The 26,668-nt window shown below is 41.0% G+C and overlaps 2 protein-coding genes and 3 non-coding genes across 5 annotated transcripts; 3 read left to right on the top strand and 2 right to left on the bottom strand.

Annotated features, from left to right (window-relative positions):
• Positions 1 to 4,975: 4,975 nt before the first annotated feature.
• tmem179ba (transmembrane protein 179Ba) lies at positions 4,976 to 11,668 on the bottom strand. The gene is made up of 5 exons (XM_028564187.1): positions 11,535 to 11,668; positions 10,346 to 10,542; positions 8,505 to 8,642; positions 7,937 to 8,015; positions 4,976 to 6,340 (listed from the first exon to the last, which is right to left on the bottom strand). The coding sequence occupies exons 1-5, from the start codon at positions 11,628 to 11,630 to the stop codon at positions 6,140 to 6,142; spliced, it is 711 nt and encodes a 236-aa protein (XP_028419988.1). The 5' UTR covers positions 11,631 to 11,668; the 3' UTR covers positions 4,976 to 6,139.
• Positions 5,876 to 5,957, top strand: trnas-gcu (transfer RNA serine (anticodon GCU)). Its single transcript has one exon. It is a non-coding gene; the product is annotated as a tRNA-Ser (tRNA).
• Positions 11,669 to 13,852: 2,184 nt separating the features above from the next.
• On the bottom strand, positions 13,853 to 25,233 carry prox3 (prospero homeobox 3). The gene is made up of 7 exons (XM_028563683.1): positions 24,909 to 25,233; positions 22,406 to 22,495; positions 20,090 to 21,936; positions 19,873 to 19,980; positions 19,113 to 19,225; positions 18,487 to 18,592; positions 13,853 to 15,952 (listed from the first exon to the last, which is right to left on the bottom strand). Exons 3-7 carry the CDS (start codon positions 21,932 to 21,934, stop codon positions 15,779 to 15,781), a joined length of 2,346 nt encoding a protein of 781 aa, XP_028419484.1. The 5' UTR covers positions 21,935 to 21,936; positions 22,406 to 22,495; positions 24,909 to 25,233; the 3' UTR covers positions 13,853 to 15,778.
• On the top strand, positions 16,875 to 16,948 carry trnai-aau (transfer RNA isoleucine (anticodon AAU)). The gene has a single exon. It is a non-coding gene; the product is annotated as a tRNA-Ile (tRNA).
• Positions 17,668 to 17,741, top strand: trnai-aau (transfer RNA isoleucine (anticodon AAU)). Its single transcript has one exon. It is a non-coding gene; the product is annotated as a tRNA-Ile (tRNA).
• Positions 25,234 to 26,668: the final 1,435 nt, after the last annotated feature.

Below are 26,668 nucleotides of genomic sequence, written 5' to 3'. Positions count from 1 at the left end.
CGACATATACTTAGACTGCTTTTATCCTATAGACCTCCAACAATTAATGTTAAAGATATCCTCAGCTAAGCCATCTACCAGTCTCTTAGACCCCATCCCAACGAGATTACTCAAAGAAGCGTTACCCGTGGTAAACACTTCATTACTAGATATGATCAATATGTCCTTATTAACAGGTTATGTACCGCAGTCATTTAAAATAGCTGTGATAAAACCTCTTCTGAAAAAATCCACCCTCGATCCTGAGGTCTTAGCAAACTATAGACCTATATCTAACCTTCCCTTTCTATCCAAGATCCTTGAGAAGGGGGTTGCTAATCAGTTATGTGATTTTCTACATAGCAATAGTTTATTTGATGACTTTCAATCAGGATTTAGAAAGCATCATAGCACAGAGACGGCACTGGTGAAAATTTCTAACGACCTTTTAACTGCTGCAGACAAAGGACTTGTCTCCATTCCTGTTTTACTAGATCTTAGTGCTGCATTTGACACTATTGACCATTCAATCCTGTTACAGAGATTGGAACACTTGGTTGGCATTAAAGGAATTGCTCTAAGCTGGTTTAAGTCCTATTTCTCTGATCGATCTCAATTTGTTAATGTTAATGATAAATCCTCCAAGTACGCTAAAGTTAGCCATGGCGTTCCTCAAGGCTCGGTGCTTGGACCAATTCTATTCTCCTTATATATGCTTCCTCTAGGCAATATTATTAGGAAACACTCAATTAACTTTCACTGTCCTGTGACACCCAGATACTGTCATGGGAGTCACAGGACAGTGTCTGGGTGTCACAGGACAGTGTACAGGACAGTATTTGACTGTCCCAGGACAATCATGGAGTCACAGGACAGTGTCTGTGAGTCACAGGACAGTGTCTTGGAGTCACAGGACAGTGTGCAGGACAGTGTCCGACTGTCCCGGGACAGTCATGGAGTCGAAGGACAGTGTCTGGGAGTCCCAGGACAGTGTACAGGACAATACTAACAGGACAGGACAGTTTTTGCTGCCAGTGCTTCTCCAGGACTGCGACCGCGACGATATTAGCTCCCTTCATTTATCATTATAGCTGCTACAGCTAGCTAGCAGCCCATGTTCAACAGTTTCTGTCTCCCCATTGTATCAATTGGACCAGTTAGACAGCTCTGTGAGGCGTTCAGGATTATCTGGTTAAATTCATGTGGGAAAAAACAAAAACATGCCTCATTTTTAAGCCTTATAAGATTTTAAGATCAAATTTCCTCAACAGTCATTGGTTGATCTTTATCAACTCTGAGCCACTTACCTCACATGCACAATGATATAGTTGAGTTACATTTACTGTGGGAAAACATGAGGAAATCAAGCTAAATGTGGATGTGATGACGTGATAAGCAAAAGACAAGAATGTATTTGGACAGTGTTTATTTGACATGAAAAATAATAATAATCATTTTTGTCTTGTGCGTATTCACATGTATGTTTCACATGGCTGCAAAAGCCAAAAAGAACGAGAAACAGCTGTAAATATCGACAAAGTGCAGAGCTTTTTTCTTTCCATTTCTCTGACAAACACAATTTAGCTTTTCTCAGGCTTCTGATTAACTTTTTTCTTCAGACAAGTCAAATACATTTTCTATCCTAAACAATATTCTGTCCTAAACTACATTCTAGGATCTGTCGAAGTTAACACCAAGTACACATTTTAAGTTGGTGCTGGGTTTAAATTGCATCGTACTCCTTTCTTTGACTCTCTTTACCATGACTTTGCATCTTTTCCCTCCCTCCGTTTTGTCTCACAATTGCAACTTTTTATCTGTTCTAAATGTACCTTAAAAGAGATTTTTCCTGGTTTTTAATACTAACTCAGTTCACGTCGACACTACATGCAACTAATCTTTTCCTTTCCTCCCTCAAACTTTCCTTTTTCTCCCCTCAGAGTTTTTAGAGATAAACCCCTTTTTCATTTCCTCCTCGCCCCCCACTTCCCTTCTTTCTCCTGAGTGCAAATCGAGTGGTTTCAACAAGGGGCCTGCAAAACAGTTCATGACATCCCTATCCCCCTCTTCCTCATTTCCTCACAGGTGCTTGCTGAGTTTGCGGGCCTGCCTCTCCCTGGCTTCCATGGCGGCTTTGGTATCCATCAGCTCGTCCAGCTGCCGGCGAATTAGGGCCATGTCGAGCTGGGTGGACTCGCACTGCTCCCTCAGGGTGGCCGACTCCACCCTCAGCTGCGTGGCGGCCATGGTCAACTGCTCGCTGCGTTCACGGCACTGCATCTGCATCCTCTTGGCATCGTTCAGGAGGGACTCCACACTCATTGCCACTGACTCACACTGACTTTGAGACATGTTCTGGACAGACAGAGGGATGGATAGAGGCCAAAGATCAAAACAGGAGCAGGGCATTATACAGTGATTGTCTTTAAGACATTTAATTGTATCGAAATCGCAATATGGACTAGTGCATTATCCAAATCGCAGGGTGGCGCAATTTTTCTTAATGGCAAAATATGCGTCAAACCATTCTGAATAAAGTATTGTGGTGCTGCGGAGATGTCCCGGCCTACAAATCCTATCCTACAGACTAAAGAAAAAAAATCTGTTTGGTACAGATCCTCGCAAAAATCACACTATAATATTTTTTTTTTATTTCTTTCAATGTTAATAATTTTCAGTGAAAATGAGAATAATGATACAAAAACCCTCCAATATCATGAATCATATCGCAATCGCAATATCAGTCAAAATAAACGCAATTAGATATTTTCCTCATATGGTGCAGCCCCACTCTCTATGATTACATTTTCAGATTTAAAGACTTTGTTCTTTATGTTTTTTTTGTTTTTTTTTTACTGTCAGATTTGGCAGTCAACTACAGCTATCCTGCCAAAAAATCCGATGAAGTCCATCAATAGCTCGCAGTCAGATGTCCAGCACAGATCCACAGGTTTTAAACAGAACATTTGATCAGTAGAGAGTGAAGTAGCTTAAAGAGGCTTATCACGGCTTAGCTCAGTCTACAGTGGCCACTGCTCTGGTCTGTGCTTCTCTTTTACCCCCATCCTAACATCAGTCTCCATTTTTTTCACTCTTCTTGTTTTTGTTCCCTCAGAAATGTTTGTATCCACAGTTTATTTTTCTAATCAGGAGCCCAATATAACAGCCAAAAAGGATGTGAAAAGGTCTTACCATACACTTCAAAGTCAAATTTATCACAAGCTTTGTGGTTTTCTTCTGAGACTCGAGTGTAAGACAGTCCTCGGTGTTCTCCAGAGTTCTCGCTCTTCTTTGTTGTCCTTTTCAGACTTCCTGTGTATATATATATATATATATATATATATATATTTAAAAAGAACAGACAGAAATCCCAGGTATGGATTCTACTTTAGGTATAGATCGTGGAAGTGGCTGTTGGAAATCGACTTACAGAACAAGCAACGTTCCTTCAAAGTGTCGGTTTGTCTTCCCTATATATTTTTCTGATTGTTCTCCGTCGCCATCCGTCTCCCTCTTTCTAGTCCCGTCTCTACTTTCTCTCGGTCTTCGGTGAGCATTATCTTCTACATCAGGGCTCAAGCAGGGTCAGGTAATCCATGGAGATTAGACGATTAAGGAACGAGAGTAGGAGTCATGTTGTAATAACAGGAGTAAGATCTCTATTTCGACCTCTCAGGCTGACGGCTAAACAACGATTCTAGATTTGAGGGTATGTTGCTACAGTATGTCTTAATTCGCTACCAGTGCAGAGATTGATTTATGAATGCACATTTTATCATCTGTATTTCCAACAATAATACCAAAATAATTATAAGGTTTGAATTTATTTAGGGGCTTGTTGATATAGACTGATTTTATTTTTTGGTGTGGTGGAACCGATTGGATGCTAATCAATAACACAAATCTGTAAGGTGAAGCTGTCTTGGACAACATTAATAAACTTTGCAAAACTGATTTAGGGTAAGTGCTATTTGTTTTGTAAAGGGTCCATGCAGAAACAGGCTTTTGATGGAAGGGAAAAGGGCAAAATTATGTTGTTTACGGGTATACCGATTATCTGGCTTTTTTTTTTGGCAGTTTGCAGATTATCTGTATGTGCGTTTTATTTGCCTGATAACTGATAAAGTTAATTCACTAAAAAGTGCGCTAGAGCTCTGTGTCTGTCCCTCTGATTCAGGTTCACTCACCACTGAGTCTGACTTAATGTCCCGCCCACAAGTTACAAAGTTACAACTTTGTCATTTATTAAATAAATGCTTAAAGTGCTCATATTATGCTCATTTTCAGGTTCATAACTGAATTTAGAGGTTATGAACCTGAACGTGCACAGGGAAAAAGGGAAGGGAAAAAGCCAAAAAGCATAATATGAGCACTTTAAAGCATTTAAACACAGTTTTGTGTTGTGGAGAATGTAACATTCCAAAATCTTAATTTTGACTTAAAGACTTTTATTTTCACTGTAAATGCATATCGGTTCCAAATATCAGTTATCGGTTTCACTAACTACTAACAATTGCTATCGGCCTTGAAAAACAAGTATCGGTCGATCCCTACTGTTGTATTTTTTTTTAAATACATGGGCTGTTTTGTTCTATATCGTTGCTGTTAAATATGGGATGGCAGAATAAAGACATTGCTTTTGTTTTATTTGTACTTGTAAAAAAGGCCTTTGAATAAATTTGCCCGAAGAACCAGTTTCATTTGAATGCACTAGCATAGCAAGAGAGCCTGGATATCAAGAGTTACTGACTCAGTCACTCATTACATCACTTCATAACCACAATAATACGATTATGACTTATCACACAATATGCAAAATTACCTTTGCAAAAGACAGTGAGCTGACATCAGACTATACTCCATTTAACACAAATGTATCTCTGGTATAAGTGAGTCCTTACTTGTTATCAACCAGCAGAGGGAGACACAGTTCAACAGATCTAGTTCTAATGGCTCTATTCCCTTCTGAAATACATGCGCAGAAAACACATTTGGGTCGTTGTGCTTTAACTCTTTGGTTTATTTGTTGCAACAAAAAAAAGTAGCACACCCAGTGTCAAGTAGCATCACAAACCAAGTGATTGATATCTTGACATACAGCCATTTTTAGGTACACTAACTCCTAAGGTGCAATATCCCAAACACAGGATTTGATGAGCACCTAGAAGTGAACCAGGATATGAGATGTAAAAGTTAGGATGGGAGCACATATGTCATACCTTAAAGTAAAAAAAAAATAAAAATCACCTGAACTATTCGTTGCATGTAACATTCAGCCTCTTTTTTCTTATGCAATAGTTATTTGGTATGTAAACATTTGTTCAGGTGCTTCTTTAAGCAGTGGTTTTGTTCACATAGTGAGACTGAACTATCCGAAATGAAGAGAGGAGACGATTGGCCTCAACGTCACACTAACTTATCAACTACAAATGAAGAATAAAGACAACTTACAGAAATAAAACTGGTATAGGCACACAGTGGAACATCCGAATACTAACTTCTCAAAGGTTTACTGTTTATGTTTTTTTTTTTTTAACTTAAGCTGTTGAGGAGTGTCTACAATAATTTGTAAAATGAGTGAAAACATGTTTTACATAGGACACATCTGCCAATCACATAAAAAATGCTAAATTTGAGCACATTGATTAAAAAAAAAAGAAAGAAAAAAATGAATGCCTGCAATAAGCATTCTCCCATTTCTTGTTATATTTTATAAACAAAATACAACAAACACTTATTTCTGTGTGACCCAGTAGTTAGACATTTGAAGTGGCTTTCGTGAGTAAATGTGGGAAATGGGTACATGTACATATAAACAGTTCAATCTTTGGATTATGTGGTCGGGCTGTCAGACATGCCTCTACAGTGTTGTTGGTTCAGGACACTACTTGTGCCTGACGAGGTGGCCGAGTGGTTAAGGCGATGGACTGCTAATCCATTGTGCTCTGCACGCGTGGGTTCGAATCCCATCCTCGTCGAGGGTAAGCATTTCTATTGTAATCACGTATTAGTGTCATGTAGTGTTATCTCACGAAATGTGTGAGTACCCACAAGGCAGTGTAAACCAGATGTATTGACCCTTTTTCCCACATCTACTCACACATTGTGGCGCTGTGCTAATGTACGTGTGTTTCTGTAAGTCATCCTGTGACACCCGTCCTCACTGTGGCCTTGCTGGATTGTTGAAAAATGGCTCTGTCTCTGCAGCCGTCACCCCGGGATCACCGAAAAGCCCTCCGGCTGGCCCGCCGTACCCTTCGTACCCTCCTACAATCGCCTTGGGCCCCGAACTCTGACGCCTCTGTACGAGCACCAGAACCCCGATGATGAGCCAGAAGAAGAAGTTGATCCACGCTGCCGTCTGAGAGGAGACAACACGTGACACACGAGACGGACATGAAGCTCTTTCATCCGAATCGCAACAGCTCGTAGGGCTGGGTATCGTTCAAAAGTGTTCCGCTACCAATTCTGTGACTTCGGTACCGGTTCCTAAACGATACTTTTTTTTCTATACCAATTTTATAAAATCTATTTTAACAAATCTTTTTTTTTTTCAGCTCCTACTACGTCAGCCCCATCTCTGTGCGTAAAGTAGAGTTTTGTTACGTTAGACAGCCAATCAGCACCATTATTAGATCTTAGTAGAAGCACGCTGCATACTTATTGGCTCACTGGCGCTGATGAGATTTACTCCTTAGGTATTGAAATTTGGTACTGAACGACAAGCTTTTTTTCAATACTCGATACTAACGAGGCAATTTAGTCAGTGGCTACAAAGTATTGAATTTGGTAGCCCTAACCCTAACAGTTAGTAGCGAACACGCCCCTACAGCACATATAGATATCGGGCCCTATTTTAACCATCTGAAGCGCATGACGTGAAGCGCCTGGCGCAGGTGCATTTAGGGCGTGTCCAAATCCACTTTTGCTAGTTCAACGGTGGAAAAAAAGGGTCAAAAAAGGGTTGTACTTAGTGTCTTCATTAATTCCTAGGTGTGTTCTGGGCGTAACATGCAATAAACCAATCAGAGGGTCATCTCCCATTCCCTTTAAAAGCCAGGCGCGTTTGGACCTTGGCGCATTGCTATTATGATGGCAGATTTGCACCGTAATATTTGTATTTGTAATCTTTTGCATGTTTGTGTGCTGCTGCGCTTCCCCTCTGTGTGTGTGTGTGTGTAACAAGCATAGTGTGCGCACGCTGTCCATAAGCCTAGGCGCATTTTACTAATGCGCTGTTAAAATAACAATGAAATGCTTCGCTATTGACTTTAGACCAGGTTTTTGTTGGTCAGTGGCGCGATCACTTCCCGCTGCCTCAAGATAGCAATACGCCAAGAATTCACCTGAACACATCTCACTGTAAGACCAGCACGCCCATGGGCGCAAAGGTAGACGCAGGTGCATTTGCTATTTAAACGACGTGGGCACAGGACGGCATCGGGCTTTGTGCCGCGCTGCGCCATAGACTTATGATACTTTATAGCAGCTGCCTCTATATACGGTAGCTCTTTGAAGCACTAATGGTTCTTTGTCGCTATTTAAAGCAACAGTAATGCTAACTGAATGGGTTTCTGTACATAAACAGCTTTAGCAGCTGTGTACAATTTGATTCACACATCTTGTAAAGAAAACCCTTCAGGTCACTTTTCTTTTTAAACCCCTTGTTTCTGCAAATATTGGGAAATGTTTACATGTTACATTACAAATAAGCATTATGCTATTTAAAAGGAATGTTTGGGGTTTTCAGCTTGAGCTCGAAACTTTACACCCATTATATGGGGCTGACCATGAAAATCTTGTAAAATGTTGTATTGTTCCTAGTACGTAATCAAAGCAGATTAGCTTTATTGACTAGTAGGTGAATTTAGTTGTCAACATAATGCAAAGAGTTACTAGAACTGGTTATTGCATCCATTCTAGACATGAAACAAAAAACTGAATGAAGCCTACTGACCTCGGCTTTGTATAGACTGCTGTAGAACCTTTCCCCGTTAAATGGACTGACCCATTTTCTAGCCTGGGCCTCTTCACATCTTGAGAAAAAAAGATTAGATTACATGTTATAAAAGGTTACAGGTAATACACTTTCAACGCATCTCGTGTATGTGAACAGTAGCTAACAGGAGATATTTCAGCTGCCAAAGTCCCTCCTAAATCATCGTGAAAGATTATACTTATCCACGTAGATGGCAAAGTTATACAGTAAGTTATCCATTGGTGTGTGCTTTCATATGCCAAGGGAAAAAGAAAGTGGAGCTTTTATTGACAGAACAACTGAAAGGCAAGTAGTTTTAATAGTGATAAATGAGGCTGTGAAAAAGAGAAACTGTTCTGAGTAGCAAAAATGAAGTAAAGCTCACTAAGGTTTCAAATGTTTTTAGTTTCATTTCTGACTTGTTTGTGAAAGGTTTTGGTTTTGTGTGGACATGCCTTTGCATGCATGGGTCTAAGGCCGCATTGTGTGTGTGTGTGTGTGTGTGCGTGTGTGTGTGTGTGTGTGTGTGTGTGTGTGTGTGTGCTACCTGGTGATGTTGTGAACATTCTGTATGACCGAGGTGCAGAGCGAGTCACGTCCGATCTTCAGCATGCACCCCGTGATGAGGAGGAAGAACAGGAAGACGCCACTCACAGCTATAATCAGGTTCATCCACACCCGCTCCCTGTGGAGAAAAGAATAAACAGAAAGAGTGAAAGCACGGCTGTAAGCTTCAGAATAAAGCGTTGCTTCAACCGCTGAACAAATGAGAAACTAATTTACGTAACATATGACTATGTTACAACGGCATGTCCTCTTTTTTGGGATTTCTATTCAATGTTTTTTCCCCTCCTCACCAGTTCTGCAGCATGTACTGTTAGACCAGCTTCAGGGATGCCATTCGGTCTGTAAAACTTGAAGTAATGGCTAATAAAGCCATCCCGCTAACAAGCCCAAAATATATGTATGAGTCTGGGTTGAGTGTAGGGCTGCAACAACGAATCGATAAAATCGATAAAATTCGATTACTGAAAAAGTTGGCAACGAATTTAATTATCGATTCGTTGTGTCGCGCAACTATTAGGCCACCTAGTCGCGGAGATAAAAAAACAAATTGAGTTGAGCGCAGAGCGGAGCAGCGCGGAGCGGAGCTCCAGAGCAGCGCGGAGCGAAAGAAAAGAAAAAAGAGCAGAGCGGGGGTATAGGAAATACGGAGAGAGACCGGCGAGACCCGTAACGTTGTTGTGAAACACTCGGCGGAGGCAGAGAAATCAGTACGACCCAAGTCATCCAAGGTGTGGGAGCATTTCACACTAAATAAATCAAAAACGTGTTAATTGCAAGATAAGCAAAAGCGACACGGCATGGCACGGGCGCACCACGGTGATGAGTCAGCACCTAAAACGTAAACCTGTTGGAGTCCTTGATGAGGAGGAAGGGAGTTCAACAGCAGGGTAAAGTCACTACACTATCCTCCTTCTGTTCCGTTCTGAAGGGAGGAACGTACCGTCCCTCCAGTAGCTCTTCTGGTGCTGCAGTTTACTCGTTATCCAGCTGACTAGCATGACAAGCTAGCGTGAGCTCGGTAATAACAGTAATAAAGCAGGGGTGGTATAGTTTGCAAGACTAAAGACACGGTTTTATTCACTCGCCTTTTTTGGCCCATTCATTTTTCAATCTGTTATGTATATATTATGTGCTTTGTCCCATATCAGTTATTGTTGACAAATATATTAGTGTGTGAGGTATAAACAAACTTAACTTGCACTTACTACAATGATGGTAATAATTTAATGAATAAGTGTGTGTGTGTGTCTGTCTGTCTGTCTGTTTTTGTATCTGCTATTTGGGTTACTTACTTTTACACAACTATTAACTAAAACAATAAGTATGCATGTATTGAGTTGATCTAAATTAATGGTTGTTTTTTTTATCCGATTCATCGATTAATCGAAAAAATAATCGACAGATTAATTGATTATTAAAATAATCGTTAGTTGCAGCCCTAGTTGAGTGTCCCCTTCAGGCTGTTTTCATTGTGTCACGCTAACAAGAATACAACTATGGAGTAGAGATAGACAAGGTACTGGCCAATATAAGATTTAACAAGCAACATTACTATAAGTCCAGCTTTATCTTTCTAGTCCGGCCAGTTGTAATATTGCTAGAATTGTGGCTTTGTGAATTGTGGCCTCCAGCTGCATGTTTTTTGTACACGCATTTGTAATCCAATTCTTTCACACATGCATGCTTGTGATGGCTAAAATGAATGGGAAAGTACTGTATGGGATATTGGTATCTGCTTTAACGCATCATATTGATCATGCATCCCTTTTTGAGAGGAAACATTGACTAGTGCCATGTGTTGGTGTCAGGTGTGGACATTACCTTCTGATTTCCCCTTCGATGCAGCAAGTGTACACCCAGTAGAGAGACAGTGAGAAACACACCACCGCTACTATGACCGATATCGCCGACACAAAATAGCAAAGAGACGGGGCGCTGTATGACTGGACCCCGATGAGGTTTACTGTAGCATTGTAGTTGACAAGTCCATAAAGCATACAGCGGCCTCCAAAATTACCCTGAGAGACGAGAGAGAAAAAGAGATTTGATACTGTAATTTTCGGTCACAGTTTCAATAACTCAATAACTTCCTTTTTGTGACATTGTTAGAATTGCAAGAGCAAAATAGAACACACACGCACACGCGCGCGCGCGCGCAGACACACGCAGACACACGCAGACACACACACACACACACACACACACACACACACACACAGCACCTGACTTGTATAAAGAAGTAGAGAGAAATATTGGGCACGAGGTCCACCTGGTCACATGGTGAGAACAGTATGACTCTGTCATTATTCAAGCGCGCGCACATCAACATTTACGTACGCGCGCACTTCCATACGCTCACACATGTCCTAATGTAAAAAAAGAAAAGAAAAGAAAAAAAGAAATCAAAATAAATGATTTTTTTTAATTTAATTTTTTAACAGTGCATCTAGTTTCAGTAGCCTCGTGTAAAATGGGTGCAGCTAATGGAATGAAGTGAAATGGAATAAGTTGCCTAATACTATTACGTTACTGCGCCGTGCGGATCATAATAGTGTTTCTGTAGCCTAATCCTCCCCAGGGTCTGTGTTTGATAGGGAAAGCGTAGTTCCCCTGCTGTACGATACAATCCACTGGGATGTTTGAGCCTAGGTAAATACCAAGAGATGCGTCCGAGCCTAACATTAACATCACTCAGTTAGCAGGAAATCAGAAGAAAGTGAAAGCGCGTGTCTTTTTTTATTGTGCGCGAGCGTAAAAAGAAACGGTAGAAATGAGTTTTGACAAAGAAAGTAGCCTTCTATGATGCTTTTTAGAACACATACCGCAAATTAATCGGAAAGGTAATTAACTGTAAAATGAAGTACTAATAAGTGCTAAAAGTGCAACCTTTTTTTTTTTTTTTTAAACCTTTCTAGCACCGACACACGCACTGAATCTGAACTCTACCCGGAAGAGGGTGGACATAAAAGAAACATTATAGGCTAGTTTATTCATTTCTGGGTGAAGTCACCTGGACTATGGTGATGGAAGCGGCGGTAACAATCCCACAGACGAAGCAGCTGGCGTACAGACCCAACTCCAGCAGCAGCAACCCCGCTAACGCCATCGTCCTGCGGCCAGGTTCCTGTCTGGGAAGACACCAGCATAACGTTAGCCACAATAAGATCAATAAAACTTCCGGTAGAGTCTTTCAAAATAAAATCCTGGATGAAGCGCACGGTCGCAACGGTAATGGACTTGCAGGTAAACCGTGAAAATAATGAGCGTGTATTGAAATAGAAACAGGGAAGACCAGTGCGATTAGCCTACAGCTGGATGAATCAATAAAACCTCCCATTCAATTTTAGAGTAGGCCTACGGAAAGCAAACACACAGCCAGAAAAATGTGATTTCCAAAAATCGGAAAATACAAAAAAAAAAAAAAATTGTCATAGGTTGCATCAACATAATTTAAAAGTCTGTCAATAAAGCAAGATGAGATCATTTTGATACCGATAACTCACCTGCCTCTTCTTTATGCAATGCAACAAATGTCACGCTTATATTTGAAGATGAGAGATATGATTTCCGGCGTTATTTTAGCTTCTTTTTTTTTTTTTGTTCGGCTTCACTCAGTTCTCACTCATAGTTTCCCTAAAGCGACGAGCCTGCCCTTATCATCCGTCCTGTTTTTAGTTTCAATAAGCAACTGCTTCTACTTGAGCTCCACTACATAAGCTACGTCCACTTACAAATGCGTAAAAATCGTTTATTTGTCACACTGATGGGTTGAGGAACTTGGACACTGGTTGTCATACGGAGCAATTTTCTTCGGGTCAGTGGCTGGTTTCAGCTGATAACCCAGAAAGATAAACTAAAAGCTGTGGGAAGCAGACACAAGGGATGAGAAATGAATAATTAATCTCCTTTTTATTTATGTAAGTGTAAAACGTTTACACTATAAGTCCTATTATCTGTGATGATGCACTACACAGTATGTTGAAGCTCATCAGGAATAACTGGCTGGAAGTGGTATGCACATGTACGTTTGTGTTTTACCTTCAGTGGACGGAATAGGTCAGGTGGCTAGACTTAGTCAAAGGCTGAGCTACTTCAGGATTTAACAGAAAATTGTGTTACATACTGTATAGAATAGCATGGTCATATGACACAAGTCACAAGGTTTGATTAAGCATTCTGGGGATGAAACACTCGGTTCACTTCTGCAGTAGAAATACTAAATCCCTGACACATATCCAAAGCCACAGGGAATGGCGCTACATCATTCAAGTTTGCAAAAATAAATATGTATAGCCTTCGATCGCACAAATGAAACAACAGTATCAAGATGTTCTTATGTGCTCTATTTTTATTTTCAAGAGAGACTTGTCATATAACGAAAAAAAAGAAGGTTTTGCAAGTTGAATAAAGCTGCTGCACTGATGGAGTTTCCCTTCAAAGCTAATCATGACTGATTCACACAAACAGGCTTTATACAGTCTGTAGTCAGGCTTTGAGTTGTGTGTCAGTTCTGTGTCAGGCCACTGTAGACTCCTTTAGATGTTTTGTGCTGTGAGGAGTTCTATACAACTGTGAAAAGCATCCTTGTTGCGGTGCATTCACGATTCCACAGCCATAAATAATATCTCTAAAGAGGAAGCACATAAAGTGATGCCACAATAATAAGGTTTATATTTGGTTTATATTTGGTGTCACAAAGCCTTTACAGATCCTAATATAATTTATAGCTATATAACTTGTTGTTCATGTTGAATGCCGGAAATCTGACCTGGTTAATTCTCAAATGTTGACAAAGACAATCCAAAAATAAGTTAATTAGGGAATATTTTCATTTATATGTGTGTTCTGTGTCTCTTGTGATCAAGCGCAGCCTCTCTTCCTTCAAAATGCCAAACTGAAACTAGTATGTGGAGCTTGACTCCGAGCTTTACCAGGTCCATGTCGACCAGACCCATCGTCCATTTTCTTAATCAAAAAACAGAAGCTTTTTTGCACGACTTCTGTGGTTTGGATACATCGCTAACATAGAGAAACTGTGTGTGTCTGTGTGTGTGTGTCTCAGGTGGCTAGACTTAGTGCAAGACTGAGCCTCTTACACAGCCATTATCTAAGTATTAGTGTCAGTTAGAATGTGTGTATGTGTGTTTTTTAGTGTGGTAGTGTTGTTAGATTAAAGGCTTAAAGTATGATGGCATTACTGTTGACTACCAGGACCTGAAAATTAAAGCGAGAGAGAGAGAGAGCTTGTGTGTGTGTGTGTGTGTGTGTGTGTGTGTGTGTGTGTGTGTGTGTCTGTGTGTGTGTGTGAATCCAGACATCACAACACAATCCCGGTATCACTTTAATTCACTGATAAGTCTACACACCAAAGTTCACCAAAGTCTGAATGAGGCACAGCTCTAAAGAATACAATATGTACAAGTACAATATAAAAGAGAGACCAATATAGCCATGAGAGAAAGAGATAACAATACAAAATGTTATGCAAATATAGGAAACATGCACTTGAAAACACGTCACAAATAGTTTACATATGGGCTCGGTCTCACAGAGGGGGGAATAAGCCAGAGGAGCAACATCTGAATGAACAGAAACCCAAGTTTCTTCCAGATAAAAGAGTCATGATATACAGTAGATGGAAAGTTTCCGCAAATACCTTTGGGAAACAAATGTCAATATATACTAACTGTGCAACCGGCCTATTTAGTTTAGCATCACATTTAAGGAATACAAAAACAGAAGTGAATATTTCAACAATAAGAGTACATCAAAAAAACAACAGAACATTATTTTTAATATTTTAAATTCAATATATTCTCCCATCCTGGCAGAATTTTAAATACATTGTGCCATCATGTACAAAAGCTATATAATAATTCAAAATTGAACAAAGAGATGGATATACAAGCAAATTAAATCCATTGACTGAAACCACTTCTCTTGACCAAGGCCAGCTTCATGTTTTCTTTTTTAAGTCTTACAAGTACATTTCCAATATATTGTGTAACACTAATGATGATTGGTCCTCATGATTTCTTCAAAGATTCCCAAGCCTGATTTCTTTAGCATCCTTACAGATGTGGAAAAATGTCTGTAACTAAAGTGTAAATGCTGTGGGGCACACTGATCAAAAAAGGTACTCCTTCTAACACTCCAGAGAAGCCCACACACAAGGCAACAATTGCAGTTTGTTTCTAGCAAACAATCATATTTGATGGTTTGACAAGTCACACTCCTGAGAGACAGCAACATTGAAATGTTTGGATGTGATAGTTGAGTGCTGGTTGTGCAAGATTGCTAATGATTACACAGCAATATTACGCTTTTCTTAAAAGAAATGTCCATCAGGAAGCTGGGTTTTTCCGAGTAGGAACACTGCTCACAGTGAAAGTGATGTTGAGGAAAATGGGGCACCTAATCTGAGAAAGTTGGTATGTGCTCAGGTTGTGGACTCTTTGTCTGAAAGTATCTGAAACGTGTATTTGTTCAGCAGCGTCCATGCTTGGTAAACAGTCTGCAGTACATTTGATTACTGAGGGAATGCATAGAATGGCATTTTTGGGTGAATTGCAATCCTTTGCAAGGGACTGCCAGGGAATGTTTATTATATTTTCATGTGAATGAAGCCAGGGCATGATGCTCCTGAACATTTACATCTGAAACAGTAGCCATCTCCTGGTAATACACCAGACACAGCGCGTATGCATATTTCCATGACATTGTTAATAAAAAACCAGTCAATCAGTCTATTCCAGCATTGTGGCTGCAGCAACTCTTATTTTAATGACAGTTTTATCGCCCCCGTGTAGCAGCACTGTGATTTCACAAGTCATCTGAAGGATGAAGAATGTTTTGAAAGGGAATTCCTGTTCTGTCCTGTTTTAATTCAATTACATGGTCACGTTCCATGATAACTGCAGTCACAAGACTCTTATCACAGCACTGAGGGTGTCAGTAGAACTATTCACCCTGTGTGTGTCTGTCCATTTAAGCATATATGTGTCTTTTCCTGCACAATATGTCGTATACATATATATAAATACACTATCCTCTAAAATGATCTTTTTCTCAAAATGAAGGAATTATGAATGAACCGAATAGTAGAATTGTTTGGATTTTATCAGTTCTTATAGTGTTGTACAGTTTTTGAATACTTTAATAAAATTCTCTTTTTTCGGTGAGTTTGTGTTTTATGCATGCATTGGTATACCATGCATGCATACATTTGTGTAGCAGATGAAAGTGGTCCAATCATCAGCCAACAGGACAACCAGGCAGTCTGAAGGCATCCGGTACAGGACTGTCAAGCTTACAGATAATTTTATAGATCCCTTTCTTCCAGCAGGGGTCGGTGTCTCTCCCAGTCCAAATGGCTGAGTAAAACTCCCTCAGAGCCACTTCTGATACCTCGATAAACCTCTCTGGGACCTGCACACAGAAATGGGAATTATGTCCAAGGATAAAATACTTCAAGGTCTACAGCATTAGGGCTTTGAAATTATGGACACACATGGAAATTAGTAAGTATTCACATTAAAAAGCAAATTAGGGCTTTGAAATAATGGACACACATGATAAATTAGTAAGAATTCCCACAAACTAAATCTACAAGCTCAGTACGGTATAAAATTGAGTCATACGTACAACCACCAGTTAAAATCATATATTTAAACATTACGTGCAAGACTAAAATGATGTTATTATTCATATTTCATACAGTATAGTACCATACTTTTTTTGCATTTATTGTTCACCCACACAGGTGTTTTCACTTCTTTTGCCTGATTGATCTCACTGGGAGGATACAATGCCTCGTTGATATTTTCCTGATTCTCCTGTTAAAGAGGACAAGATACACCCTATCATTTCTTTTTTTAAAGACTATTATTATTTGGCCATTTTTGGCCTTTATTTTTATAGGACAGCTGAAGACATGAAAGGGGAGAGAGAGAGGGGGGGGGGAATGACATGCAGCAAAGGGCCGCAGGTCGGAGTCGAACCTGTCACAGAAAACCATGTGGGCCCTTGAACTGTTAATGGAGCGTGGGCACAATTCAGGTTATTAATTACACCTGTGCTCATCCTGCTGTATGACATGTCAAAATATCTGCAGCATAGCTCTCAGTTTAGTTTTGTAATATTAATGTTCTGCATTAAAAAAAAGAAAACAAATTTCATTTCATTACATTTTCAAGGCTTAATCATTATTGGAGTATCCTGATCACAAATCTGCCTTGTCCACGACTCAAAATATCTCTGTAGAATACACACTGACGCTGTACAGATTAATCGAGGACTATGACATGTTCGGATTCCTGACCGAATGGCTGTCTGACAGACCCTGACACATGGCCGGTTAGCTCAGTTGGTTAGAGCGTGGTGCTAATAACGCCAAGGTCGCGGGTTCGATCCCCGTACGGGCCAACCCTTTTTCATTGAAAATAACACGTGATCTCAGCATGGACAAAAAAACATGCTCCTCTCAAACTTCATTGTAAATATGCAATATAAATAGGTTGTTCTCTTAATTGAATAAAACACATTGTACACTCATCTTAATGATTCAACTTTATTTATTTATGCAACTCTGGAACTCTGGAAGTCTTATCATAGACTCCCTTAAAATCACTTACATTTTGTCACATCTAGGTTTGAAGTAAACTGAGGTGAGAACATGGACTAGGAATCAACAATTATGACCTTTGTGAAAATGTTTTACTATTATTATTATTATTATTATTATTATTATTATTATTATTATTGTTGTTGTTATTTCTAAATTCCTATTTCCTCTCATTTATGATATTGAGAGTGTTAATACTATGGAGGGGTTATACATCTAAGCCAAGTTCTCTAGAACAACACTATTTCCCAAATTATCATTGATGAGTAAATAATGAAAATCCTTACTGTGATTAATTGAACAGTAACTCCAATTTGATTACCAACTTGCTCTACTTCCACTCACTGAGTGCGTCAGCTCAAGTTGAATTGTCGGTGACCAACACCACCTTCACTCCACTGTATTGCTTATTGAGAGTGTAAGTATTGCTTGTGGCTTACCCATCAAAGCAATTACAATTATATCAAAATTATATCATTACAATTACCGACAGATTGGCCATTATACTGGACATTAATATGGCCGGTTAGCTCAGTTGGTTAGAGCGTGGTGCTAATAACGCCAAGGTCGCGGGTTCGATCCCCGTACGGGCCATAATAGTTTTTTGGTGAAAGCAATCATGAAGTAGCTTTAACACACACACATGCACACACACACACACACACATCAGTGAGGAGAAAAACTATAATCTGGCTCACCATTTGCCCATAGTGTACATCCTAATGTTAACAGGTGCACGTAACTCCATGCTCCACTTCTCACTTAAATGTACACAGCCTTCTTATATTAAAGTAGTTGAAAGACATATATCAAGCAGCTCTTTAACTGTTTAGGACAGCTGACAACCAAGCCTGTGGAGAATTAATTAAACACTTAAAAAAAAATTTGTGTATGTACGTGAAAATAAATACTCACAGTAGTTCGTTAAAATGAAATAAAAAATAAACAAAAATGTCAGTAAAAAAAAAAAGTTAGCACTTCTTTCATCTAGTTGGTTTTACAGTCTTTACCAAGGCTTTAGCTAATACGTTATTCACAAGGTAAAAATATAACAGCTCTCTATCTGGCAGAGCACCAGCCATCCTGCATTGGACAAACCAAGGGTTAATGTCATAATAGACAGCAACTAGAGATTGAGATGTACATCCTGTTGAAATGTACATCCTGATGTACATCCTGCAAAAAGCACCTTGGGTTGCTCTTTCCATTACAGAAAACTTCAGCTAATCAGACTCAAGGTCCCCAAGCATCATGCTTTAACAACAGCGGCAGCGTATAAAATGTATTAAAGCATCGACCCAGCAACTAGGCATGCTGCATATAGACACACTCTCCTTACCTGGTAGACGTTACTTTTATTGTAGTGCATGTTCAGTATGCGGTAAAGCTCTGTATCGCGCCCCACTCGCATCTGACTCTCTCTGCCCAGACGAGGTGCACCATCCCTGGATTACACAGGCAGACAAATAGACTCATTTAAATTGAATCATTATAAAAATCCAGCCTGACAATGCTGATATTTAATTGTAGTACTAGAATTATTCTTGACAAACCTCCTCCTGAATCATTTCTAGCGTTGTATTATGTTTTTTTTCCTAACAGTCCTGAGGTTATACAATGCATGCACTGTGGCAAGTTTTGACCACTTGAAATATTAATGGACATTACGTACACACTTCATGTTGTAAAAACACTGTTGCTTCCTGTTTCATGAAACTGTTTGCATAAAACAGGAAAGCCTGGAGCATGACACAACAAAGTTTTGTCATACTTCAATCTGTAATTCTTTTCTTCTTTCTTTTTTTACAAATGACCAAATTTGCAGATCAGTTTATGCACAGCATCTGATGCATAAATCAGACAGCGTGTCGGCTAATGTAAAGATTCAGAGGCAACATGCTAGCTCCTATAAAAGCCACTGAATCAATGATAGTTTTGCATGAAAGAGTGCCAACTCAAACCAACCGGGTGAGAGCCTCGCGGACAGCCTGTCGTGCAAAGCGCTCCATCTGGATGTAGAAGAACTCTCTGAAGTTACTGAACCACTTAATCATCTGGGAGGTCACACAGCGGTTAAACTAGACAGTGGACAGGAAAACAGCAGGACAGGAAGAGAGCAGGTGAGGACAGCAAATTTGACTTCAAAGGCTTTAGCCAGTAGCTCAGGGAAAGAGAGACAATGGAAAATGTTAATACTCACATATCGATATCACAAATATGTGAACACAACCTTAGCTTATAATTGGTTAAAGAAATAAAAAACCCTTTCCAACATTGTATTTTCACCACAGTACCACGTTTCACAGTTAGAGATAATGTCTGCAAGCCGATATTACCTGCTAATATAGGCTTATTACAGATATATTGGTATCAACAGTAAATCCATTTTTCTAAATGCCACATTTTATATATGTTAGACCTTTAATTTTTCTTATTTAAGTTCAATGTATTGCAGGCTGTGTGTTTCAATCCCCGTATGGGCCAAGTTGATTTTGAGGGAGCACTAATAATAATTATATCATCTAATAATCTATTAGTTTAATAATAGACAGACGAAATGACAGAAAATGACTACTGTAGGTTGCATACACTGGTTGCAAACACCAAATTGAAGTGATCCATTCCATAAAATAATTTTGTTTAAAATATATAGAATATTATCAGACTTTTGCTATTGTTAAAAAAACAAACATCTTGATCCAGCACTGTGATGGGTTACACACACCTTGACGTCAGGAAAGTAAGTCTTGAGTGTGTTGGAGCTGGGATAGCGTGCGTAGAAGAACATGAGCTTGGCTTTCTTCAGATGGCAGGGAGACAAGCCCTCCTGGGTGTATACATGAGGCCAGTTAAGGAGATACACGTCCTTTTACACACACTCATGAATAAACATACGCCTCCCTCCCTACCTCATTCCTCCCCCTTTGCTGACAAAAGGATATTCCCCCAGCAGTTAAGTAGAGCTCTCCTCCGTCCATCCCTCCTCCTCCCCTCATCCCCCCATCCCCCCTCATCCCTCTCTCTCTGCCTCCGTGAGCGTGGCGTGTGAGGGAGGGGTCTAGGTGACCGAGCAAGGAGAGTGGTGGGAAAGAGGGGTGAGACGAGGGGTGAGACGAGAACTCCAGGAAAGGGTCCGAGTTCAAGTAGTCCTTGCGGGACGGAGGGAGGTGCGGGAGCTGAGGGTGGTGGAGAGAGCGAGAGAAGAGCTGCTGCATGGAGTAGTGGAGAAGGGGGAGAGGGAGGGGAGGAGGAGGAGGAGGAGGAGGAGGAGGTGGAGGCACGGGGAAGGAAGATGAGGAAGAAGAAGAGCAGGAGGAGGACACGTGGAAGGAGGAGGAGAGGTCCTTGGGTTGTGAAGCTGGAGGCAGGAGAGGAGGATGAGAAAGAGGAGGAGGGCGAGGCAGAGAAGGGGGATGAAGGGAGAGGTTCGGATGGGAGGGATTCAGGTGAGTGGAGAGAGGTGGGCCGAGGAGTGGGTGGGCTTTTCGTATGTCAGGTGACCTTTGAACAGCCAATGGCATGGCCAGATCTGAAGCTTCAGTGCGAGGAGGCAGGGCGCTCCCGTTGCTCCTCTTTAGGAGATGCTGCTCTCTTTCTCCGTCCTGCCTTCCCGTCTTTTCCACCTTACCTCTGATCTTTTCCTCATCTGTTCCTCTCGTTAATAGTCCCATCCAGGCCCCCTTCTCCCTCCCTTCATCGTTTCCTGCGTCGGCTGGGAGGAAAGAGATGGCGGCAGGAGGAGAGGATGAAGTGACGTCTGTCATCTCAGTGTAAAGGCGGAGAACTCGGTCGATGACTCGAGCCACAGCGCTGCCCAACTCCAGCTTCAGCGCCTGGGCAAACTTCTGCCCTCCCTCCTCGCCCTCGTCTTCTATCCCTCCATGCCAATCTCCACGTACCAGCCCTCCACAATCCAGCCACAACCCCGCTCCCTCCATCACGCCCTCCAAGTGCAGTCCTCCGCCACTTCCTCTCTCTCCTCGGTCTTTTTGCCTCTCTTCTCTCTGTTTGTGGAAGTTGTCAAAAGGGGAAACAGAAAGAAGGGAGAACGTTTCCTTTTCCATCTCTCCACCATCAATGTCCTCTTCATCGTACATCCCTTCTGTCACGTCCTCCTCCTCCATCATCCCGGCATCTCTTTCTCCTCCATCTCCTCCTCTGTTTCCACACCTCCTTGTCTTCTCCTCCCCCTCTGCCATGTGGTTTTCCCCAAAAGCCCTCCATACTTTCTCCTGCAGGGCCTGCAGTCTCTCTCTTGCCTCCTCCAGCTGTTCTTTCAGCTCCTCCCTCTCTTTTCTCTTCCCTTCCCTCCCTCCCTCGCGCCTCCTGCCTCCCTCCTCTGCCTCTCCATCTCTTGGTCGGCTCTCCAGCTTCATCCTCTTCACTTTCAAGATGTCTTGACTCCACTCGGCCACGAGGGTGGCATCGCTGTGCCTCTTCTTAACCCCCAGCAAGCTGTCCTCTTCTTTCATCACTCCTTCCTCTCCTCCTCCCATCCCTAGCTCCACCTGTCCATTCCTCTCTCCCCTGTCCTCCTCCAGATTTCTGTCTTCCAGGTGTCGGCGTGTGCTCAGGTTTGTGTTGAGTTGCCCTCCGATCCTCCTGGGGGCTCCACCTGGCTGGAGGAGGTGGTGGATAAGGGGGAAGCCAGAGGGTCTGAAGGCAGGAGCAGGGCGACCTGCACTGGGCTGAGGGTGAACTCCAGGGAGATCTGTGGAGCTGTGAGTGGGAGAAAATGTCTGCATCTGGGGAGCAGAGTCATCGAAAAGATCTGTGGGGGAATCCATCACTGGAGAGAGACACACAGAGGAGGAAAGAGAGACTCAGAATTACTGTTGCTGATGTTTCGGTTGTTTTGGCCACAAACCAATTTATTAATACACTGATTTAGCTGGGTTCATGTTGGTAGGACAAAATAAAGCATTGTAAAGGTGTCACTTTGACAAAACGATCCTGTTAAAAATGAGCTCAACCTCAACCAACAACAGTAAAATCCTGTTTGTTTTTTTATTAGTGCATGAGTAATAATAACCTGTAATAGTATAACTGTAACAGGGCCAGGTAGTTTTGCTAAGTAGTTTTGAGTACATTTTCCTGATTATACTTATATACTTTTACTTCGGGAACATTTTCAATGGTTTTAACACTTAAATGAACTGAAGGGCCATGTGATGTTCTGTATGGCACTCGTGACTACACCCTGTTGACACATTAATAGATGCAGATCCTGATGTGACTGCCACATAACTTCCGCTTACCTGGACTGCAAAACAGGTCACCAGCCTGTCACAGGATACACAGCTACTTCCACTTGTAATAACAATGAGCTGCAATGTCCTTGCATAGAGCTGCAAAATACAAACATGGTGACAGTTTTTGAGTTTAGCACAGAGGAGATGAATTCCCAAATGGTCCAAACAGTTATTCAAAAGGTTGGTATTGGCCTCCCTGGCTTTCGAACATGTCATAGGAGGAAACGGCACACTGCAGAACTGATCACAACCCAATGGAGACAGAGAGAAAGAGGCTATAGTGCTGGTGTTGCAGTATAGGTTAACATCTGGTTCCTGAGCTTTATCACATATCACCCACTTCTCTTCAAACTATCTTTCCTGTTTCTCTCAACTGTGTGCTGTCTAAGAATTCACAAAATACATGTGACAAAATGGAGGGCGATAACTGTGGCTGGACGTGGATATTTCTTTGCTGGAAAATGTTTTTGTAGCTGGAAAAATGTTAGGTAATTAAAATACTGGCAGTAGGTACTTCTGCATGGCCTCTCCCTACATTACCTGAAAAAGCTCGTAAAACAGAATAGCGAATGCTGGGCTTATGAATAACAGTACATCTCACTATTTAATCAAGATCAAAAAGACGCATCCCCAGTGCTTTTTTTTCAGTGCGTATCCTCCTTTCCGTCCCGACGCCCTTTTCCCCTTTTTCCTTTCTCTCTATTCCTCTCTCATCCTCTCTTTCCCTCCTCTATCTGTTATCAGTGCAGGCAGCTTGTTAAGCACTGTTTGATCAGAGTGTTTACCGTCAAACACACTCACACACATACACATTCACACAAAAGAGAAAGAGGCTTGAGAGAGGGCTGACAATGGTCAATGGTCCTTGGGGAGTGAAATAGAGTGAGAGTAGCATGTACATGTGTCTATGTGTGTGTGCATATGCGGGAGTGTGTGTGTATGTGTGTGTGTGTGTGTGTGTGTGTGTGTGTGTGAACAGCAGTCCTACTTAGCATTGATAACACCCCTAATCCACTTCAGATGGATAAACTACTGCTCACCGAACAGAAAGAATGATGGATGATAAATGGACAGATGTGGGGACAGACTAAAAGAGTTAATATAGGCAAACAAAATGTGAACACAGACAGTATTTAAAATTTTAGGCTGATTGAGCTACTTGATTGTCAATAGTTAAAATTAAAGATAAATAGATGGATAGATGGATAGATAGATAGATAGATAGATAGATAGATAGATAGATAGATAGATAGATAGATAGATAGATAGATAGATAGATAGCTCAGTGCATAGGTCCCCCGGTGCAACATGAAGAGAATAATCCTACTATAAATAGCTAAATATCAATTATTCAAATGCCCTGTCCTCTCTACTATTATACAGTCCAGATGGCAAAGCAGCCAATGCGCTTATATCAGGGACAGATTAGCTTTTTAAAGCCAGCAGAAAGCTGCACAAAATATGAACACTGAGCAATGAAAATGAAAGTTATTAACCACTAGATTAGATTTAAGACTTGGTACTTTTGGACTGCTGTAGCTGTCACTGAAAAAACTGACAAGAGAGGGAACTCACATTAAGTAAAGCACACACAACTCACTGGGATTAAATAATGTATATTGGTCAATTATAATCAGGGTATATGTGCTGATGTGCTAGTACATTGGAAAAAATCACATAGGCCAACAGGTTTTCCCTCTGTATCAAATATTAGGCGTATAGGCCTATTTGCATACAAGCAGTTTTTTATTCAAAAATATATTTTTGTGGTTAAACTGTAGGCTATTACATCAGGATAGATACATGTAAACCCAAATTGCAGATCATTTAGCATACTCAGTAAGTAGGATATGTGTGTTTCAACAATAGAGTTTTCAAATAAATACAATTTAATAAGGAGGCAACGCTTTTTGGGTGAGTTATTTTTGTGTTGGTTTGTCTGTGATTATTATACCTAAACAGGTTATGTATCTATAACTTTGTTTACATTTATTTTTATATATGTTGCTTATATAGGCCTAATGTTTCATTCATCTATCTATCTATCTATCTATCTATCTATCTATCTATCTATCTATCTATCTATCTATCTATCTATCTATCTATCTATCTATCTATGCTGGTAGAAATAACGTTACTTTAAATAATTTATGTAATGTTTGAAGCTTATGTTTGAAGCCTCCTCGTGGTAACATCTGCCGATTCTGCCACGCGAGAGGAATCCGCTTTGGCCAGTCTGACGCACGAGCTGTCAGTGTGTGTGTGTGTGTGTGTGTGTGTGTGTGTGTGTGTGTGTGTGTGTGTGTGTGTGTGTGTGAGTGTGCGTGCGTGCGCGCGCGCGCGCTTGTGTTGCGTCCTGTGACTAATTGGCAGCGGTGGAATAATGTCGCAGTATGAAAGAAACAATAAACACACAGAGAGACCAGCAGAGCTGACCCTCGTTGCTTAGGCTATTCAACGTGTAAAATGTCAAACATAATGTGTTTGAAGTTTTAAAAAAATAACTCACACTCAGTTACAGAGAAGAGCTCCAGCGGTGTCCGTTCCCCGAAGCCTTCCACTCCAGTGGCCGTTCCTGTGCGCTCTGCCTCGGTCGACTGTCTTCTCTAGCACCGGTCGGGCTTCGGACATCGGTGCAGGCAGAAAAGAACCAGCCTGCAGCGAGTTTTCGGCTATTTTCTGTCCCTCTGTGCTCTTTATTTGTCCTTTGTTCCGTAACTCTCTCAGTTTTACGCTCACTCATCAACCGCCTCCTCTTTACTCGAGTTGTGTCACTGTGCAGATTTTTTTCATCATCCTAAACCTAACCCTATCACGCGCTGCTCCCGGTGTGGTGTGGAGTGGGCGCGCGGTGGGCGGGCGGGCTCGAGAGCTGGCCACTTGACGGTCCGGTCCCTCCCATGTTGGCATGACCCTCAGTGTGTGTACACACACACACACACACACACACACACACACACACACACACACACACACACACACACACACACACACACACACACACACACACACACACACACACAGGATGCTGGTTTAAATAGTCAGAAGTAATGCTAACTGATTTCAAATGAATGCAATTACCTCTTTTGATAAGTCACGATAGCAACAGTTTGTTGCAGATGGCTACTTGTTCACAACACCTAGATACACCCACAGATGGAGATGGGAAGTCTACTGTATCTTGACCAAGAATGAAGAGCATTTCTAAAGGCCAAACAAAGTCTGTAATGGCAGATTTAAATAATGGAGTCAGATTTTTAAGCAGCATATTCTCACCTACAGTACTGTAAAGGTTATATTTACCGGTGAACGTCAGGTCATTTATTAACAGTTTTATCTCAAAGGAATTTCCCTTGAAACCAAGCACAAAAACCAACACAGAACTGACTATTTAATTTTCACACAGTTTGTTACAATTTTAGCTTTTAAATTAAAATTTAAGTATAAACCAAACATATTCGGATTCAAGGTAACAGGTCAAAATTAAATAAAATTACTGTAGACCTAATCTGATTCCAAAATAGCCTATATGTAAACAAAACGTAATGCTTTATTTAAGTTAAAAATATAAAAAGCGGGGGAAATGGAACATTTTGTGAACTTAAAAGAAGATAAAAGATTATTAAGATTATGTTAGATGTTGTAAATGACCACACATTTAAACTTATCTTTAGATGACTTAAATAAAATTACCCATACTTAAAATATAGGCTGTAGAATTTAAAGATTTCATAGAATCAGAACGGTTTATTGCCAAAGTAAGTTACACTTATGTTGAATTTGCCTTGGTGGTTGGTGTATACATTAACAAACAAACATAATCAAACATTAATATCAAATAAACAATAAATACAGAAACAAATATATACAAAATAGCTGTTTCACATAAGAAAAAGGAGGCTGAATGGATTGAGTGAAGAATGTGCAAAAAATATTTAGTATGTGCAATGGACTGATGTATTAGTCCAGGATGGAGGTTGATGCAACGTGTAGTGAGTAGGGGTGGGGGGTTGAGAGTCAGTATCAATGGGGATCCAGGGCCTTGTTGGTGAGGCTAACTGTAGAGGGGAAGAAAGAGTTTTTATGGTGTGGGGTTTTGGTTCTGATGGACCGCAGCCTCCTGTCAGAGGGGAGGGGTTCAAACAGTTTGTGTCCGGGGTGAGAGGGATCGGCTACAATCTTTCCTGCCCGCCTCCATGTCCTGGAGGTGTACAGGTCCCGGAGAGACGGCAGATCGCAGCCAATCACCTTCTCAGCAGAGCAGATGAT

The sequence above is a fragment of the Perca flavescens genome, chromosome 19, assembly GCF_004354835.1.
Source record: "Perca flavescens isolate YP-PL-M2 chromosome 19, PFLA_1.0, whole genome shotgun sequence".
NCBI lineage: Eukaryota > Metazoa > Chordata > Actinopteri > Perciformes > Percidae > Perca > Perca flavescens.
The sequence above is the reverse complement of the archived record's forward strand: the minus strand, read 5'-3'. Positions and strand labels throughout refer to the sequence as shown.

Excerpts from the sequence above, each read along its gene's own strand:
- tmem179ba (XM_028564187.1), bottom strand. The coding sequence starts at position 11,630 with ATGGCGTTAGCGGGGTTGCTGCTGCTGGAGTTGGGTCTGTACGCCAGC. Across the intron at positions 10,543-11,534 it reads CTTCCATCACCATAGTCCAG|GGTAATTTTGGAGGCCGCTG; the intron begins GTGACTTCACCC and ends CTCGTCTCTCAG. Across the intron at positions 6,341-7,936 it reads GCAGTCTATACAAAGCCGAG|ACGGCAGCGTGGATCAACTT; the intron begins GTCAGTAGGCTT and ends GTCTCCTCTCAG.
- prox3 (XM_028563683.1), bottom strand. The coding sequence starts at position 21,934 with ATGGATTCCCCCACAGATCTTTTCGATGACTCTGCTCCCCAGATGCAG. Across the intron at positions 19,981-20,089 it reads TCTACTTAACTGCTGGGGGA|ACCCAGGAGGGCTTGTCTCC; the intron begins ATATCCTTTTGT and ends CCTCATGTATAC. Across the intron at positions 15,953-18,486 it reads ATAAAAGTAACGTCTACCAG|GTCCCAGAGAGGTTTATCGA; the intron begins GTAAGGAGAGTG and ends TTCTGTGTGCAG.